We start from the raw sequence: 20293 nt of genomic DNA, 5'->3' as shown, positions 1-20293 counted from the left end.
GAGCTAAAAGATCAGATTTGTTTCAAAAGCTCTGTTAAGTCTGAATTATAACATCCTTAACTGATTAATTGAATTGCAGAACCAGGTAGAAGAAAACACATTAATTTGCATAGGTGCTCCTGTCTTCTTTTACACAAAAATGCAAGTAGTGACCCAGGCCTCCTCTTAAAGGACTTGAACATAAATATCTTACAGACTTTGAAGAACCAAGATAATGATCTTGCTCCTGCCTTTGAAGATAACAAGCATTTACTTCACTGTCTTTACTGTTACTAGAGAATATTCCAACATGTTCAGTACTTTGCTGAACTGGATTCATATTTCTAAATTCACAGCAAGGAACAGTCAAATCATTGTCTACTTAAGGTGCTATGGTTTACTTCTTACTACAGAATTACTGATATTTTAAAAGTCTTGTCCAGCAGTTCTTGAATGGGGAATTGTCTTGTTAAAGTGTCTTCTTCATGTAACGTTTGGATGTGTGAGGTGGTGAAGTAAAGCAAATATATGGTTTTTCCTTAGGGAAAAGGTTGAAAAGAAAGAATTTGGGGCTTGAATGGAAAAGTTGAAGTAGAAGGGTTTTGTGGTTCAGAAAATGAAAATATGTAGGATCTTAAAGAAATGAGGGTACTTTTTGAGAAAAAATTAAGACCTTCGAAGACTCTGGTGAACTTGTGATAAGCTGGAGTTTATCTGAACCAAACAAAACGTTGTTTGAGCTTCCCCAGGGAGTGATTTGAAAAATACTGCAGAGAATTGGTGAATGGATTTGCATTATACTTGTATGCTAAACTGCTGTTTCAGTCACAGCATATTGGTTTAATGCAAAGCCAGCAATAATTCCCTGTTCAAATAGAGCCCATCAGGCCCTAAAGTGAACCTTTACGTCCTTTATGAAACTCCTGAACTATAAGGTTGAAACAATTCATTGGTCTGTTGTTGTTTGTATTGCAGTCTTAAATCCTGTGTGAAAGATCCATTTTGAGATGCATTTCTTGTGACACAGATAATCACTTCTAATGATCCACTGCATTAGAGAGGAAAAAAATAACTATGCTGAAAGATGTTTATAAGGAGTTGATGTGATGCATCATGAAATTTCAGTGCCTTTTTGAAATTTCATGTAAGCATAATAATGCTTTATATGGGATTAAAGCCCACTGACACTAGTAAGTGTCTTTTGATGCCATTGGCTCTGTCCCCAAAGATTTATCATTTAATGGCCCTGAAGACTTAAGTTAAAAAAAAAAATAGCTGAAAAGCTGAGTTTGTGCCAAATTCTTTCTTTGAAACCTTTTCTCCAAGGAAAAACTATGTATTTGTTTTACTTACTATCATGTAAGTTTAGAGATGGCTAAACTAAGACACTTTGACTGTTTAACTGAGTCAAAGATATTGTGCAGGGTTCCTGGCTTCCAGCTGGTCATTTCCACTTTAGAGCCTAAAGTCTGGTCATGTTAGAGCCCAGTTTTATGTCAGGGTTCCCTGTATTGTTTATACTGGTTACTGAGTGCAGTGAAGGCCAAATTTTTGTACCAGTAATAGGGCATAATCACACCAAAGTGCTCACATACCCTGGATTGTTCCCTAGAAGTGATCTCAAGCCTAAGGTTTGAGTTGCATCCTTTAAACATGGATGCTACTCTCAACCACACACAGGTTTCCATTCTTTTATAGAAGTGCTTTTTTTTCTCTCTTGTACTTTATGCATTTACATGAACCTAATTTCAGGTCCTAGTTCTGCTTTGGGAGTTAAGTGGTTCAACAAGATGTCAGTATTCAGTGTGCTTTGCTTTGGAAAAAAATTGTTATTGTAACTTGGATACTGCCTCCTTAGGCTTTTAAAGACTCATATCAAAGAAACAATAGTAGGGTAAAATTAAAAAGATCTGAAAAATGATGAAGTAGTTTTGAAAGGAGGAAGTAAGGGAAATACTAAGTAGATTAAGTTCAAAGCAAACAGTAGCTGGAGGTGATGACGGCTGGTTTGTTTTAAACTAGGCATCCCTGCTTGAATTTTAATTCATTCCATGCTTTTTAGTATGGATTATTTGCCTGACAAAGTTCATAATGCTTCCTCCCTGAAGTATGGAACAATATCCAATGATTAGGAGCAGGAAAGCCTGCAGAAAAGCCTTTCATTTCCTCTGTCCCAGAAACCATAATCCTGCAGCAGAGCAAAGTAATGGCTGGTATGTATCCATTTATCACTGCTATGCATCTAAATGACAGGGTGGATAGTATGTCTTCTTTGCTGACCTTTTTATTTTCTTTTTTATTTTCTTTTTTTTAAATATTTTTATGGACCAAGAATTGGGACAATACCAAAGACAAGTTAAAAATAAATGGAAATAAAAATATGTAACTTTATTGCAGTTCATCATACAGTAACACAGAATCTGTAGGTAGCAAAGATACCTCTAGTTCTTTCATGAGATTTTTCTTACAAAGTTAACAGTTTTCCAATGGAAAAGTGTGTTTTGCTTAAAATTCCTTCTTAAATTTAATGAAGTCATGCAGCATTCTGAAAATGGAGTGAGAACATTGTTCACCTTGCCCTAGTTCTGTTGTTCTTCCAGTGGGATTTAAAGTACCCTGGTCTACAAATATGAGTCTACTTGTCATCCTTGTTGCATTGTACAATCACCAGCCTGTGCTAGAGGGGAAGCTGCTCTTAAATAACTGAGTTTTCCCTTGCCAGCCTGGATGAATTGGGGCAACCTTGAAAATGTCTCATGACTCAGAAATGATGAAAAAAATGGAATTGGGTCAGGTCAATGAAAACATTTTTCTGCAGCTTGACTTGGATTTTTACAAGACTCTTATTGGTGTGCGGTTCCCTGTTGCACATCCCAGTGGGTTTTTTGACTGAAATAGGTGATTTCAAACATCCTGAGAATGAAAGAAAATGTTTTCAAGATATGTAGCTAATAAAAGGACTGTCCTTGGTATTTCAGTAATGAAATGTTTTCCAACAAAAAAAAGCCCTCACAAACCCCACAACCCACATTGTAGAAAAATTCCTGAACAATGCTAATTGTCTTGCTTTTTATTCAATCTTAAGGATTTTTGTCATCCCAAAACTTTATTGAAATGAGCTAAGCCCTACTTGCATCTTACTTACTAACACTGCTCCTTTCACACACTGAAAGGAAGAAACTGCCTATTGCTCCTGTATCTGTAAGTAATAAATAAGTTTAACTCCCTTGGGCGTGAGACACGTCTAAATTCCTCATGTTTCTTCCTCATGTACATGTGTGTGATTATCTTCAGGATTACACTTGAAAACTAAGCTGCTCCTTTAGAACACTCCTCCCTGATGCTGTGCAGAAAGGAACCATGGTGCCCTGAGGGCTGCCAAGGTCTGTTCCATGTCAACATGGAACCAGGAGTCACTGACTGGGCTGTCTCAACTGTGGTCAAGGTAATGGTGGCAGAAAACAAACAAGAGGCTTTGTTCCTGAATTTTTTGCAGATTTTTTTGCTTACCATTCTTCTTTTTAAATTTCTTAGAGCCCCAGAATTTCAGTAAATGAATGGTTTTGCTGTACAAACAGCATATTATGAGTACAGCTTTCCAGCAATACCTTTCTACTCCACCCAAACACTGGGCAGTTTTCACTTCAGCTTGAAATGCTGAGCCTTTTGGAATGCAAAGGTTTTTAATTATGGAATTGAGCTTTCTTGCTAATTACAAATCTTTATTTTTAGTTGAAAAAGAGGGTTATATTAACCAGCAAGGATGCATTTAGGGGATCACAGGAGTCCACTTGGCAAACCACAATGTAGAATAGCTTTGTGGAAAAGGCAGCATGTAATGATAGGTTTCTATTGAACTTTGATGTGTATGGCTTCAAAGAATGAGGGTGTTTGGGCAGCAGCAAGTGTTTCTCTTAGATATAATAAAAGACATCCATATGCATTTTGTGTGACTTCAAAAGAGCTAAATCTTGCAAAACAAGGAAGGCAGACCAGTTATTTTGCAGTGCATTGCTCTTTTACCAGTTAGACTCTGAGTATTAGAGCATATGTAAAACTGTAACAGTGGAACTTGTAAGATTTGGAATAGCCCATGGCTACAGAGAAGAATAGAGACAGTTAGGGACTATTTATTTAATGTATTTCCCCCTTCCCATTGAATTGGTTAAATCTCATTGCCTTCTATGAGATGATTGGCTTGGTGCACAAGTGAAGCTGCTGTTTACTTTTGGCTCAGCAACACTTTTGACACCATCTCCCTTAGCATCCATATACAAATTGGTGAAGTACTCAGTGTGGGACTGAACAGGTGGATAGCAAGGTGAATGAAGACCTGGTAGGACTGCTGAGCTCAAGGGAGTAATGGTTGGCAATTCTTAGTCCAGCTGGTGGCTAGATCACAGTGACATTCCTTAGAGATCAGTGCTGGGAGCATCAAGAGGTAATTATTTCAGAACCTGGCTGACACTGCAGTCTCACCCTGCATGGCTTGCTCCTTTGGGCATAGGTTTCTGGCTGACTGGACAGCCAGAATGTTTTTTTGTGAATTGTCCCTAGATTTACTACAGCATTCCAAATGGGCTGTGAGTGGAAATTGTGTCTCACTGATAGTGGCACAGAAGTAGCTGAAAGAATTTTCTTCACAGCCAAAATGCATTCTTTTTACTAATTCACACCAGTCCAAGTCTGGCTTTTGGAAAGTCCAAAACCAAACATTTATGGATTCCAGAAAGGGAGCTAAAATAGACTGTGGAATAATACTACATTTTTACTGTAATCTTGCTGTTTTAAAGTTTAGAAATATTATGTGCAGGTTAATTATGTCCTGATCACATTTGCTTTAATTTCCAGTAGCAGCAAGCTGGGCAGAATTTCCACCGTTGGGGTGTGTTTGCTTTCAGAAGGTTTCAACCTCTTATATTTTAGGCAGTGTACTAATTGCAGATTTAGTTTTGTATTTATTTTAAAGACAATGCCTGCATTGCTGAACTTGTCTGTGTCCAGCAGTGCCAAACCCAGGCCCTGCCTCCACTGCCTGAAACGTGTTTGCTGTGTGTTCTCTTTGTGAACTCCCCACCAAAAGAATCTGATATTTCTTTGGGACCAGACAGAGAAATGCAAATGTAGTGATTCCTCTTATAAATATCATCCCTTAGTCAAGAATGTTCTCCAACATTTTGCTTATAAAACTGAACGATCTCTGTTGCCTCAAGCCTCTTTTGAGATAATAAGACATAATAGTTGCCCATGATAAGCACTTTGTTTAAGCTTTTTCCGCACTGAGTCAGCAGTAGCTGAACTGACTAACTACCTTGCATGACAAAGTCCAAGCAGAGTGTTTGTGGCCATGTGGGCTCCAGCAGAGACTAGGGACCCTGCTGCCCACTTCAGCTTTTGACTGATGTGCTCCAATTGCTGAAATCTGCAGTAGTGTTTCTCAGGCATGCCCTGAGTGCCTCCTCATGACAGTCTCTGTGCAGCCTCAGACATTTGGAAGTAATTTTATTTCCCACTGTATGCTGGAGGCTCAAATGCTGTCATCTGAGAGTATTTGTATAAGCACTGCTGGCATATCAGGCTCTTCAACTCCCTCTTCACCCTATTCTCCTGCAGGCACCCAGCAATGTGTCCAGCCAGCCTACTTGTGAACTGAAGTAAAAACAGAGAAAAAGAGAGTTAAACATGTTTACATCTAACCTTGTTAATGGGATAACTCTAATGGGTTAGTTTAATTGAGTTCATTTGAAATAGACACATCCAAGACTGGGATAACCAAAAGGAAAGGACCAGTCTGACTAAACTTTGAGCAAGGTTGAAATAAATTGCTTCTGCACAGTTTCCTGCCTTGTCTGGAATGTAAACAAGGGTTGAATCTTGTTCAGCAGTTCAAGACCAGTGAGGTTAAGATGCAGATACACCATAATGATTTGCTTTTAGGGAATTGAATAGTGTAATAAACATTGGATAGTGCTGTAGGACAGGGGAGAGAAAGCCTTTTTACTGGAAGGGATCCCAGTATTTTCTGCCTTTGTATTTAGCATGTATTGGATCTTGTAATAAAAACATTGTTCTTGATTATTCTGTGCTGGAAATGAAACTTATCCATATAAAGGCAAGCAAAACTTCTATTTGCCCTGATGGAGACATAAATTCATGAACCTGTGAGAAAAAGGAGAAACAGGGGCCACCAAACCAATTGTAGAGTGGTACTGATTCCATCCAATTAAGTGTAGAAGCAGTTGCATACTTCAGATATTGATTTGCAATTAATTTGGAGGTTTTTAACTGTATCCTAAGCATAGTTTTTTCTATTCAGTTTCCCCCATTCAGTCAAAATTGAAATCACAACTCTGAGTTGAAAACAGACTTATTTATTTAGGCACAATTTTCTGGAAAAAACAAACTCCAGCTGCCAAGTCACACTAAGAGAGGCCTTTACCTGAGAGATTATTTCTTCTCTTAAGTCAGGGTTTATTGTTCTGATGTTGCTTTCTGCTTCTGGACTGCTGTTTAGAGCTTGGAGGCTGGATTTTCTTGGTTGGTGAATCTCAGAGGATGAACTCCTTGCCCTTAGTGCCAGGCAGAAGCAACTGGCCAGATGCAATATATGGCATTTAGGAGGGATTCATTGATGGTCACAGCAATTTCAGCAATTAATTAAGTCTCTCCTTGGGAGTTGACTTGCACCTAGATGCTTCAGAGTATTTATTCATGCTTAATGGTATTTGTGACCTCTGCAGGAAAAGCAATTGAACCTATAATTTTCCATCTGAAAACACGTTTTAAAATTACCTGCATTATTTAAGAGAATACTCTGGAACTTTTCTATTTCTGAAGGCTGGCAGCTCCTTGTCTAGAGAGTTGATCTCCTCAATCACATCAAAGCTCACTTGGACTTTAAAGAATTCAACACCTTTTATTCTATGGAATGCTGCTAAAAAGGCTTATTAATTGTCAGCTTTGCAAATTATCTCCTAGGATTTTTTTTAAGCAGGTACTCTGGAGGATGGATTAACCCTCCTGCCTCTTTTCTTAAGAAAATGTTCTGATGAAATCTGTTTTCATACAGGTTTGTGTTTTTAAACTTCGTGCCTGTGTACATTCCCATAAGTATAATGCAAGGGATTTGTTCTTACCCACTTTTTTTACAAGGGAGATGGGGCAGTAACTTGGAACTCCCTTCTCTTCCTAGGTGCTCATGTGCACAAAATTGGCAAAATTGTGCATCAGTTCAGTCTTCTAGTAAATTATCCCAGGTGCATCCTCATGTATGCAACTGTAAAGTACTTATGAGAATTCTCTCTGTTAGTCATTGTTAACAAGAATTATTTCTGTGCAACAAATGCGAAATAGATTTTGTATTTATCAGCACTTCTGAAAATGATCTAATTTTCAGAATAATTGGTGTTTACATTATAATTTGCAAGTCACAGTAATTTTATATATTCCATATATTAGTATTATAAATTATATATATTAGTATTATGAAAGATAATACTTTATTGCTACTAAAAAAATTACCAAAGTGTAAACAAAACAGGCAATCTGATTCTTATTGGAGTAAATGAGAGGGCTTTTCCCATTGATTTAATGGGATCTGGATCAAGCCCTACATTATTGTAGCAGCAGGCTGACAGTCAAACATTTTTAACACCAAGCTCTCCTTGTCCCTGTCTTGGCAGTCTGTACAGATGCACAACAGTACATCTGCAGAATGGTTGTTAGCATGTATCTATCATCTTTCACTTTGATTTACTTCTGCACCTCTGCTTTGTGAGTCAGCAGGAATAACTTTTGTAATTCATATCTCAAAACTGAGCTTTTCATTTTCTAGCTTTTTAAACTTTAAAACCACTGTATCTGTGTAATCTTATATTTTCCTATGCTTTTCACAAACTAGCATAGGGATGACAAAGAGCATATGAGAAGACCCCTGGGCAAGCTGTTTTGTTTCCAACCCTTTTTCATTAAAAAACTATACCCTTTCTGTTCCAGGCTTTTTATGTTAAACAATGCAAAAGAATTGGGCTTTGGTTACATGATGCATCAAGAAGTATGGCAGAAGAAAGCCTAAAACTGGCAGACTGCTTTCAGTACCAGCCATCATCTTTTTTGCTATTGTTAGACTGTGTTCTCTACCACTGTAGGTCTGTCAGTTTGTAGACTCCTTTAATTAGCACATTTGGTAGGACCAGTAAAATGTGATGAAATGAAGCTGCTTTGATGCCAGATTCTTTTATTTTCCTTGTCATTTCGTCTATGACTCAATGCTCTTCATGTCTGCAGAAAACACTCATATATGCAGGTTTTGCTTGGGCCATTTATTTTCTTCAAGTAGGTCATTGAAATATATATTCCTGTCCTTCATATGCCTGCCATCACCTCAGCTGAGGTGGTGGTGTGCACTTTTTATGGTGCACATTTTTGTGGTGTCATTTTCCCTCTTTCTTCTTTCTGTTTGTTCTGCCTGCTTCCATGTCCAGGCTTACTTTCCTTTTTACATGTGCAAGATGCAAACAGGAATCATTGAAAGCAATATGGGCACAATAATGTGAAGTAAGTAACTTTAAAGAGCAAATGAAGCAGCAGTAAATTTCCAGGTGTTGCTTTCAAAATGATGTGGTGAAAAATTGAAATGATTTCATATGCTGTCTTTTCAAACCCTTGTCCTGCTGTTGGCTTGAGAATTAATCTTGAGAGAGACGTACTTGAAATGAAAACAAGCTTGGCACAAGCAGCCCAAAGCAGAGGAGGCCTTACACACCTGGTGTGTGCATGAACTTTGACACTTGTCCGTGATGCCTGACGGACATTGACAGCCATCTAGTGGCTGGGATGACATGTTGGTTCCCCTGTCCCCTTCCTCCCCTCCCAGTAATTAGTATAGCTTCAGTGGTGACACTGGCTCTGGGTATGTCAGTGCGTGGTGTGATTTTATTTCGAAGCTGCTGATGGTGTAGTCCAGTAAATTAATTGTAACTGACAGTTTGACTGCTGATAAATTAGTTCTTTAAGGTAAAACCATATTCCAACACATCAATGTATAGCAGAAAAAAAATGCATTTTTCTTACTGTGCTTTCCATTGAAATTCTCTTTTTGAATGTTAGTTGTCGTGTAAGCTTATGGACAAATGAGTCCTTAAAGGTATCATTGGGTATCCCTCCTACCTTGCCTTTTATATTTGCAGACTGCTTTGAAACTTGGTGGGTTTGAATCCTGTCAGGTTTTAGTCAGGTCCAATACCAATTAGAGTTGCGCTTTTTTGTTGGTAAGAAAAGAATTGGTTAATGGTCCTTTTTGCCTCATTAAAAATTTCTAAAGCTGCTTCTCAAGCCACTCAGCACCTTATGTTACAGCTGTAGAGATAGAAAGAACATGTGACATATAAAGAATTTGTGACTTGGTCTCTGTGATTAGAACAAAACTGCAAATTTCCAAGCCAAGAACGAGATGGTAGAATGATTTCCTTTGCTGCCTTTACCACTCTGGGTGTAGCTGGATAACGTGCCTGAAGTTCAGGCCTGGGAATAGAATGTCAAAACGTTCTTGTGAAATGAGTTGGCTTTGAAACAGCTGCCCTTTCCAGGTTACTCTTTCAGTATAGTGCAGTCGCAGCAGAAAGAAAAACTAGGAACACCAAATGTAATCAAAAGACATATCACTGTGCTTTCTGACAATATTATGAGGTGGTAGGTTTTGTTTTTGAGGGGTTTTTGTTTGGTTTTTTTATGGATTTTTAAAAAATTACTATCATATCTGCAGTCTGATAGGGAAGCAGACTTCTTAGTATCTTTCAGAAATTGGTATGTGCTTTTCCCCCTGCCTTTGTCTGCCTCTTTCCCAGCTGCTGAGCGGGACCCAGGCAGAAGCTAGTCACCATCTGGCTCAGCTCTGATTTGCCAAAGCAGTTGCTATGTGGTTTATTTGAAGTTATGACAGAATGCTGACTTTGGGCTCAATAACTTAGAAATTTCATTTATGCAAAATGACGCTCTTTTGAACAGCACAACGAGTTCTGTGGGTGATATGTTAAAGAAGACATAGACCATATGCCAGACATCTGGGGGGAAAAGGCTAAATATGTCAGACAGTGCATTATGTCATGCTCACAAGGGAGAAATGAGAAGAGTGGTTTCCAAAATATGATCTGCAGTTTGGAAAATGATTCTCACAGTGTCATAAATGGACTGTACAGCACACTTGGTTGAGGTCTTTACTTCACACTGAAAACATTTCCTCCTGAGCTTCTGCAGCACCTCTTTGAGTCATTTTGTCTGTAAAGCAATTGAAGAGAAGCTGACCTGGTGAAAATTTCAATTTGAGTTTGTGTTAGAAAGCTGTTAGTGATGGCAAGCAACAGTTAATGACACATCTGCTCCCTTTCTTCAAGCTTTGACATTGATGGAGTAACTGGGCTTGAGATGAGGCACAAAGCTGAAATTCCAAATCTGCTCATATTTATTACTTTGTAATGTTCTGTTTACATCTGGTTTAAATTAGGAGAGAAATGTATAGAACTGTGAAATTGTCTCTGTGCTTAGAACTGTTAATTTTTGCACAAGTAGCAGGTTTGCTTAAACAAACAATGGTTGTGATCTTTGATTAGTTGGATGTGTCCTGTGTATACAATTGACCCTACTCCCAGTCTTGTATCTGTTACAAATTAGACCTGTTTGGGAATTTTTGGCAGTGCTTTTAACTGGATTGTCCGATTCCAAAGATATTTTGGATAGGAGGGATTTCTGTGGAGCTCCCACCCACGTGAGATCAATCTTCTCTGCAGCATCTCAGGGTCAGGAGAATAATTTTTGGACTGTGAGTGACAGCTTTGCTGTGTGTGACTCAGACACTGTCTTGGCATTGGGATTCTTGGTTTGCAAGTTGTGACACATGGTCTAGAGACAGCCTCGGGATGGTACTTTAGTTTTGCAGCTGCTTGCTCCTTTAGGGGATGAAATATTCATTAGGACAAAATGAAAAATCTTTTCTTGCTGCTAGGGTGTTCTGTGAAATGTTGGATACATAAGCAAAACTTTCTACTTTACTTTCTTTGACATATTTTAATTTTAGGAATAGATAGTGAGATATACTCACCTCATGATTTAAAAAAATTCCAAACATATCCAGTGTATTAGGCTGCAAAATAGAAAGAAAACAAAGGCAAATACATATATGATAAAATAGTAGAAATGTAAGTTTGTGTGAATAAGTACATAGGGAGGATGAATACATATAGTCTGTCCATACTGGTCCTGTACTAGTGATAAAAGATGGTCTTTCATATATGGTTAAAATATGTAAGGGGCATTTCATATGTAGTTAAGATATATTCATGGCAGTGTTATTGTGTGTGTGCTAAATGTGGGACCACAGCCAGCTGGATTATAAAAACTGAATATAAATCATGTGAGGAACCTCTTGTTACTCACCTGGAGACACTGCTGCAAGCACCACTGCAGTGGGTGCTGCTGTTGTCTCTGGATAGATGCTGGCTGTCCTGTTTGGAAGATTTGATTCTCTGTGCTGGTGTTCCTCCACACCAATAAAAAAACCTGACTCAATAAATGGGATGGTCATCTTTCTTTCCTCCAACTGCTGCTGTGTCTGTTGAACCCTGTTCCATCTAGTCAGGCAGGCCAGCAGGGAGCAGGCAGAGTGTGCTGTTCCAGACAGAAGTCACAGGTTCTTTTCCCCAGTCAGACCTCTCCAATGCCCTGTGCTCAGTACTTACACAGAGCAGGGAATTGGCAGAAGCTCCTCAGGGCAGAGGTGACACTCCGCTGAGCAGAATGACAAACAAAGACTCATGAGGCAAAATTCCTTTGATACTGTGGGGAAATTGGTGACTCTATTTTACTTTTTTCTGATCAAGATATAAGGTGGTAAAATAAAAAAGACACATCTCTTAAAAGTTCTTTAAATCAGCTTTAGCTATGCTGGTGTGTAAGGTGCTTCTCATCTCCAGATGTGCTCCTTCCTTGTCCAGTCCCATTCCTTTGATTTCATGGTTGGAAAATGTGGTTTGTGTTCTCTCCTCTGTCCCAGGAGAAGATGGTGAAGAAACAGCCTGCACTCAGAATGGACAGATGTACCTGAACAGGGATATTTGGAAGCCCTCACCATGCCAAATCTGTGTCTGTGACAATGGAGCCATTCTTTGCGATGAAATCCTGTGTCAGGATTTGCTGGAGTGTGAGAACCCCCAGGTGCCCCCGGGAGAGTGCTGTCCTGTGTGTCCCCATACACCACGGAATTTTGACCCCACCATTGGTAAGAGCCTTTTCTAGTTTGAAAGGAGAGACAGCCCAGAGAACTAGGAAGCTTGTGATATTGAAATTCCCAATGCTGTTTTTATGGTGAAAATTTAAGTCTGAAAATAGTAGATACTTGACAGTTATCATCCCTCTAGGGCTGCTCCACAGCTGATTCAAAACAGTTTGCTTTAGACTATGAGTCTGATATAAGCCCAAATGGCTTTACAGCTAAAAGGTTGGTCTGAAATCTGTCTTGATATTTCGAGGAGGTTGAATTCTGGCTTCTTTTTGTGGTTCATCTGAAAGAAAAAAATATTTAAAATACACATATTAAGATAAATATATATTGAATGCATAACTATATATAATAAGCATATTCTTTCAAATGCTTGATTCAGAGACCCTCTAATTAATGTAAACTGAGTAAATTTAAAATGTTTCCCTTTTGTGCAATATAAGAGAAGCATGAATTATATTTGACTCCCTATTTGCATCTTTTCTGTTCTACCTTAAAAATTATGTCTCTTACAGTCCAATTCTTCTTCATGGAGAGACTTGGATAAAGAAGTCCCCCTTCAATTTTCCTAAAAGAATTTTTTTTTTTTTTTACCTTGCAATTAAAGCTACATAATGCTATGCATTCAATTATTAGAGTTACATTCAATGTATAATAATTTATTTCTTCAGGAGATATAATTGCTGTTGATCAGCTTAATATTGAACAAGGTAGTGATAAAGACTGAAGCAGGGACTTCTGTAATTGAGCAGTGGAGCAAAATGTGGTGAGCATTAATAAATAGATGGTGTATTCTGCTCTGTTTTGGGAGGCATTGGGCCAAAACCAGCAGGGTACACCCAGCACATATAAAAGCAATAGGGATAGATTCCCAAATTCCTTACTGTTATTTGAGGAATTTATAAAATATTGTCCTAATGGATTTTTGTGGGCATGAGTATAGTTATGACTCTGAATGCACGCCCATGATAGTGCAGGTGTTTTCTAAAAAAGAAAAGGTCAAAAATCCCTCTGTGAGCTCTATCTTCTGAAAAATACCATGTAATATGTTGTGGATACATCATCAGTTATTGTTGGAGTCAGTAATAAAGCTTCCCTTGCCTTCCTGTCAGTCATTAGGCCAGCATCTGACAATCCCTCACAAGATACTCTGCTTTCCCAAAGTGTTTTTTGTTATTCTGTGCAATGAGGGAAAGGGTTGAGAATCAGAGGACATTTTTGCATAGTGTTGTAATTCCTCACACCTGAACCAGGGAGTGTGTATGTCCCTAGGAACTCCCCCAGCTCCTTGTTAACAATGCACCATCCCCTCTACATCTAGGATCAGGGATGTCTCTAGTTGTAACACCTTCACTCAACTCTTATTGTATTCTGTCTCTCAGAGTGAAACCACTAATTTATTCTCTTTTGTTCTTTTGTCCTTTATCATAGGTAGAGGAAGAAAGGTAAGACTTCCTTTACCTTTTTTTTGGTAATGTATTGCTACTGTTAAAAGACTCCCATGCACCTCCTTGAAGCATATCACAAAAGATATACATAATCTCTGTTAAAAACATCTCTTGGCCTTCCTTGGTGGCTAGGGAGATTGCAGTCCATGTAAAAAAAAACGTTGGGATGCAGAAAGGTGGAAATCCGGATCTTAATATAGAGAATCCCCTGGCTGAAAATCCCCTGAAAATCTACATCAAAGGAATTCCAGTTGAAGTAGTTTGGTTGTGTCACCTCTAGCAGTGCCACAGGCTGAGGGAAGGGACCATTCTGTCAGTAGAATTGTTAAAGCTTGCAGCTGGTTTTTGTGCTGAGGCTGAGCTGCTCAGTGAGCAGGAGGTAGCACTGGAATCATATCCTTGCCCAGAGCCACGGTGCTGTGGGCATCTTCTCTCATTGTGTGCAGTTAAACAAAGGGAAGACCTGTTCTCACAGAATAAAAAAACAGGCTTCTAAGACAGAAAGCAACTGCAAGAAATAATTGAAATAACTTTTAGATGATCGAGTACATGCACTCAGCAAAACTGAGTGCTCTCTATGCAGAGGCAGTTTATGGAAATCATACCCACCTTATTATTTATTACTTGATAAGCAAAGAAGGAAACTTTTGCAAAGTCCTCTTTTTTTTTTTTTTTTTTTCTTTAAAAAACCAGTTACCACCATAGCTCTAAACCCAGTTATCTGATATAACATACAATCATTATCAACCATTCAGCTCAAAGAAAAGTCAATTGTCTGTTGCTGTTGTCCTTTACTCTGAAGCTATGCAATATCATTGTCTTCTGTCCCTAGGTTGCAGATGGATTTCTATATCCATGGATTTGATTAAGCATATTTTAATTTAGTATCTTGAAGAAATGGAATCTAAATGCTGCTCTAGGCTCTGTATTTCACATGAATCAAATCATTCAACAACAGAACTCCAACATATTTCTAGCACTTTCTAGCATTTTAACAGAAGAGTTTCATATTTTTTTAATTCATATAATTTCATATAATTCGTATTTTAATTCATCTTTCAGACAGTGTGTTATGCAGCTGGAGGATAATGTTAATTTATGGCCTTCATTTAATCAGTGTCCATAGGCATTAAAATAATATGGATTATATGTCACAGGTACTTTAATTTAGTCTTGTTGTATTTTTAAGGAAGCCTTACTTTTTGTCACAGTCACAGGGATGGTATTGGTGAAACTGGTACTGTTAATTGTACTCGCACTTCTTTTCTGGCATCTGATGTTTTGGTATCTTTTTCCTACAGGGACAAAAAGGAGAACCTGGAATAGTGCCACCTGTAAGTCAATATTTTCTTTATCCATCAGCACAGCCTAAAAGTGCACATATTAGTGCTTTAAAGCAGAACTGCAGCAATGAAGTAAATACAACAAAACCATACAGCCTAGGAATGAAAGGAGTGGAATTAAGTATGCTGTTTCACATAGGTAACATTAGAAATTCATGTAAGTTTTATGGTGGAAGAACTAAATCTTTATGGTTAGATTTTTGTAGAAGTGTTATGGTAAACTAGTATCTAGAAAGAGGTAAAATAAAATTCATTATGTATTTATTCCTTTCTAGTGTGAAGAAAAACAGATTTAAATAATCAATAGGTTTAGTTTGAATCATTATAATTAACTTATTCATTTAATCATTTTTAAGAGGAGCAGTGATACTTCTAAGATTTTTCTCACATTTCTAATAAGGATATTCCAAATGGGAAAAAGTTAACCAATGGAAAATATATATAATACTTTTCTTCCCCCTTTCCCTAAAAAGCCTTTTAACTTGCTTGGTACCTTAATGTCCTGCCTTGCTATTTACTTTTCACTAAGTGATTTTCTGCAGGGCAGTCATGACAAATGCAGCCATGACGTGTGGTGACTTTAATTTCTATTCTAGGTGTCAGGCATACGAGGCCGTCCGGGACCAGCCGTGAGTACTTTGTGATCCTCTGCTTCTCTGATAAGGCATCTGCCACTTTCTGCCATGGTTTGTGTTGGGAGGGTGATGTGAAGGAGGATTCTTCCAGGCCTCAGTGGGTATAATCTGCAGAGCCATGGGCTTGGAGGAGATGAGAAGATGATGGGATGTTTTTACCAGTGCCAGGTCAGCCCATGCCCAGAGTGAATGGATGTGTGCTGGTAGCACATGGACATCTGAGGTCCTTAGTGCCTGGTGAATGCTGGGGAATGCCTCTCCAGCAGGACCAAGCAGGAGCAGGAGGAGCTGCAGGATGCTCTGTGCTGTGGCTGAGCACACAACAGTCCTGGACTAGCAGGAAAAGTGTTTCAAACCTGTACATCTCCTCATGAAGAGCCTCCAGCATTCAGAAAACCTTTGCTGGATTAACCTGTAGAGCACATGAAAGATAAAACCATTTTGTAGATCTCTGCATCATGGTTCTACTTCCTTCAGGCAGTGTCCAATTGAGAAGAAGTATTGAATGCTTAGTGATTGTAGCTGTTTTCTTAATGATGATGTAGAAAAACCCCACAAATTAACTTTCAAATAAGCATTGGATTTCATATTTGCTGAGCTTTATTAATCATTAGGTAGTTTAAAAGACTTTAAATATTTAAAATAAAAGAGTTAAACTTTTAAAGAGTTTAAAGTATTTGTGGTCTTTCTTTTAGGGACCTCCAGGCTCACAAGGTCCACGAGGAGAACGAGGACCAAAGGGAAGACCTGTAAGTTATTAAATATCTCAGAAATAAAGTACCTGAAGCAACCTCAAAAGATTAAATGGCTTTAAACTGTCTCCATGTCTTCTAGAGTTACCAAAACTGTCCTCGTATTTTCCAGGAATCAGGTAACAAACAGGAAAATATTTCTATTTCATCATTGCTGGGGTAGATTGAAACCTGAATATTTTGAGAAACGGACAGAGGTTTAGCAGTAATTCCACCAAAGCCATACTTTCTCAATAAACATTGTCAGAACAACTGGAACATCATGCTCCCTTGGTGAGAATTTGATGGCTGTTTGCTGGTGGCTGCTGTGCAGCAGAAGCAGTGTGGGCTGTGTGGCTCGGAGCACTGCAGAAAAGACAAAGCTCAGAAGCTAGCAGGAGTTAATATGTGACTACATTTGTTGGTATGCTGGTGAATAATGTAACCAGCATTGCTCAGTGGAAATAAAGACTTCATAAGGGAATTTCAGTGTCTGCATGTGGAGAACCACAGAAAGGCCAAAAAGGAGTGCCTGAAAATACCCCAGATGACATGTTCCTTTTGAAAAAGCTAGCTCGAAGAGCAGAAGCTGCTAAAAGCAGATTGGAGAGTTGAATCATTGTAATTTCAATGTGGATATTTTCCTATCCCTCAGGAGAGAGCAAGCCAATACTGAGGTTAGGCATAGGCCTCAACCAGAATCTCTTGCCTGTTTCCAGTGTGTGCCTGTTGTCTGTAGATGGTAATGACGTTGTTAAAGCAGTGCAATAAGTGTGTAGCCTCTTGGAGAGGCTTGCCAAGCCACTGCTGCTTTTCAGATCTCCAGAAGACATTCATGAGAAGAACGAGTATCAAAATCCTTACTACAACTGTGGGAGTAGCTGTGCAGTCTTGGGGTGCACAGGAAAATTTTGACCTGTGTTTTCTGTATGAGGCTGTGTCTGAAATGCTTTCCCAATGTGCAGTATTGTCAATGAGATGCTAAATAAATTCTGATTCCCTGCCATGCATCCCTTGTGTCTCTACAGAGTGCTGGCCACAAGCACCTAAAATGCCAAAAGGCTCTAAATGGCTTTGAGTCTTTTTGACACAGGTTATTATTCCGCTTTTAAGGAATAACAAAGGATTAAGAAGCAGTCAGCTCCTTTGCAAATGTTGCACCACAGGTTCTGATGAGCTGTGTGTATGCCAGAGCATGGGTCTGAGATGCTGCTCTCAGAGACACAGTAATTGCCAGTGCAGGGGTTTTATTTTTACTTGTGGAAAAGAAATTTTAGCTCACACCTGCAGTTTATATTATGAAAAAAAAAACCCTCACAAAGCAGATAACCTTGAACAGACTGCCTTTGTAAATTTAATCTGGTTAAATACATTACCGACTGGGGACATTACTAATGCATTAAGGACATTTCCAAGCTGTTTGTTTATTTCTTCAGATTGCTATTTGTTGTTCTTTAAAGTCAGACTCCTCCTGACTAGTGAGCAGAAAGAACTCAACCTTGTGGATCTCCACCTCTTACAAAAAGCAGGATCCTTGGATGTAAAATGAATTCAGGAATATTAGCATATTTTGTACACCAGATTCTTTGTTAGTGTAGCAGTGAGAGACATCTAGGGGATAGTATGGCTGTATTTTCAGAATGCATCTATGGAGGGGGAGTTTTGGAGGATGATGACATTTTAGTTATTAACAAATGGTCTTTTGAAGACAGAAAATAAACTTGGACATCCTCAGAACTATTCATATGTTTTTCTTTCTCTGTGGATTTACACTCAGTTTTACTTGCAGTAGCAGTTTAAGTAGATAGAAGTTTGGGAGTGTCCTACCATGAGCTGCTTTTTCCTCCTATTCTATTACAAGCAAAACCTTTAATTGTTTCCTGGCCAGCAGCAGTGGGCCAAAAGGAGAAAATTGTGTGTTTAAATGGTGCCACCTCGTGGCATTTGAGAGAATGTTTTTCCTTTTCCCTCTTAATTTTTCTCTCTTTTGTTTTCCTGTTTTTTTGGTTTTTTTTTTTTTTCTTTTTTTTTTCTTTTTTTTTTTTTTCTTTAACCTTACTGACATTGAACTGGTGAAAGAACATGAAAGAGTTTTTTCCTATACATATAAACGTATTAATTCACTGAAATAAATAAAATTATAATCAATATATTTTTTTAAATCCACCAAACTGGTTATATGCCACTATTTACTTGCTACCTACAAATATGAACTTGCATTTTGATGATTTTTTGGTTTTGAGGTATGCAGTTGCTCTTTAAAGCAGCCTGAGTTTTGGTGACTAAAAAGTAGGCCCTGGTCTAAAAAGAAATTGAAAAAGTCATTTTTTTTCTATTAGATTTTGTTAAGGTCTTGTGTGAGTATTGAAAATTGGCAGTCCTAGAGAGTGTTGCCAAATTTTTTATAGGCAACTGTGTTTTTTTGGTTTGTTTTTTTTTTTTTTCCTCTCTCTCTAATGCTTAACTTTGGTTTTTTTTTTTTGTTTTGAGAGCAAACAAATAAGGTATCTCATTCTTTTCCTCCTTGGGACAGTAAGCACTTTTAGGTTTGGCACTTGTGTTTGTTAAAGATGGTTTTAAGAATGAATTTTTGTGCTAAAACCTTCTGCTTCCATCCAACATGCACAGACCCTTTCATTTGTTCAGCATACCATCTATTCACAGCCCCTTCTGTGAACCACACTAGTTCAAACTGTACCACTTCAGACAGAAATTCCATGAAGTCTTGGCAATCTCTCTGATTGTTATATGTGTTTGAAAAGATGACTCAGTGAGCCAGGCTTCTAATTTTTTAAAGGATCCTTAAAACCCAAGAACTCATTACGTAGTCTGAAGTCTCATTACTCATTACAAAGTCTAAAACTTTTCTTTGCCTTGGTCAAGCATTTTATTCTAATAAAAAAAAAAAGTAGTAACAAGCACCTTAAAATCTGTATTTATGATTGAAAAATGTCTATATTGGCCCCATTACTAATAATTTTGTTCCACTAATGTTTTATTAGCTGCCTCCATATTTAATTTTAGTTATTATATGAGTTGAGTGCAGTTTAAGAATTGAAAGTGGGAGTCCCATTTAAATGACAGCCACAAGATGGGCTCTAACCTATTCTGTAAATATTAGCTAGAGGTGACTTCAACACCAGGTAACTTTGCCTTCATTTCTGGCATTATAACTATGTTGAGAATTCAACAGTGGTATGAACTGGCTAAGCCATTCATGATGTCAAATAGGCTGTAAAAATCAGCATTACTTTGAAGTTTCCTAAGCCTCTGTGTATGTTTACTCTTATCTGAGCTGTACTCATTTTAGAAGTGAATTAACTTAATTCTATACAATGTGCAAAGACAGAGAGTTTTTCAGTATACTCTAGTATGGAATTATAGGAAACCTGAGTTTCTAAAATATCCTGTGATAGAAATTACTGCAGTTTACTTAAGTGTTGGATTCATGATTAATTTCAGTCAGTGCTTCTGATCTGAAGGTGGGAGCAGAGCTATGTGATGTTGTATGTTTGAAGATCTTTTTGTAAAAATACAGATTTATCCCAAAGTAGCAGGTGTTTGCCAGTTACTATGATTTCAGTGGATACCTTTGCACACTGCTGGAATTCCTGATTTTCTTTGTAGGGTCCTCGTGGTCCTCAAGGGATTGATGGGGAACCTGGTATCCCTGGCCAGCCTGGTGACCCTGGTCCTCCAGGGCATCCCACTCACCCAGGACCAGATGGAATAAGCAGGGTAAGTTTTACATTTGCTTTAGCTGAAAGTGGATTGTTGGACCAGATCCATGTGATATAAATGGTGACTTGCCTTTGGTTCAGAGACCATGGAACTCTGTGCCTGCACTTCCTGTCTCCCAGTCACAAGGGGCAGCAGCCTGTGGCAC

General features: G+C 38.3%; 1 protein-coding gene across 2 annotated transcripts in view; it reads left to right on the top strand.

The window, feature by feature from the left end:
• The window catches only part of COL5A2 (collagen type V alpha 2 chain), a 96176-nt gene that overhangs the window by 37311 nt on the left and 38572 nt on the right, over positions 1 to 20293 (top strand). Inside the window, exons 2-7 of one of the 2 annotated variants that reach the window (XM_079311370.1) lie at positions 12026 to 12250; positions 13682 to 13695; positions 15000 to 15032; positions 15638 to 15670; positions 16372 to 16425; positions 20035 to 20145. In XM_079311370.1, coding sequence (XP_079167496.1) covers positions 12026 to 12250; positions 13682 to 13695; positions 15000 to 15032; positions 15638 to 15670; positions 16372 to 16425; positions 20035 to 20145 — 470 coding nt within the window. Of the gene's footprint in view, positions 1 to 12025; positions 12257 to 13681; positions 13696 to 14999; positions 15033 to 15637; positions 15671 to 16371; positions 16426 to 20034; positions 20146 to 20293 lie in introns of both variants that reach the window. The other variant, XM_079311371.1, reaches the window with a different exon arrangement.

Source organism: Erithacus rubecula, assembly GCF_903797595.1.
Source record: "Erithacus rubecula genome assembly, chromosome: 8".
In the NCBI taxonomy this organism is placed as follows: Eukaryota; Metazoa; Chordata; class Aves; order Passeriformes; family Muscicapidae; genus Erithacus; species Erithacus rubecula.
Note: the sequence above shows the minus strand (reverse complement) of the source record. Positions and strands in the feature narration are given on the sequence as shown.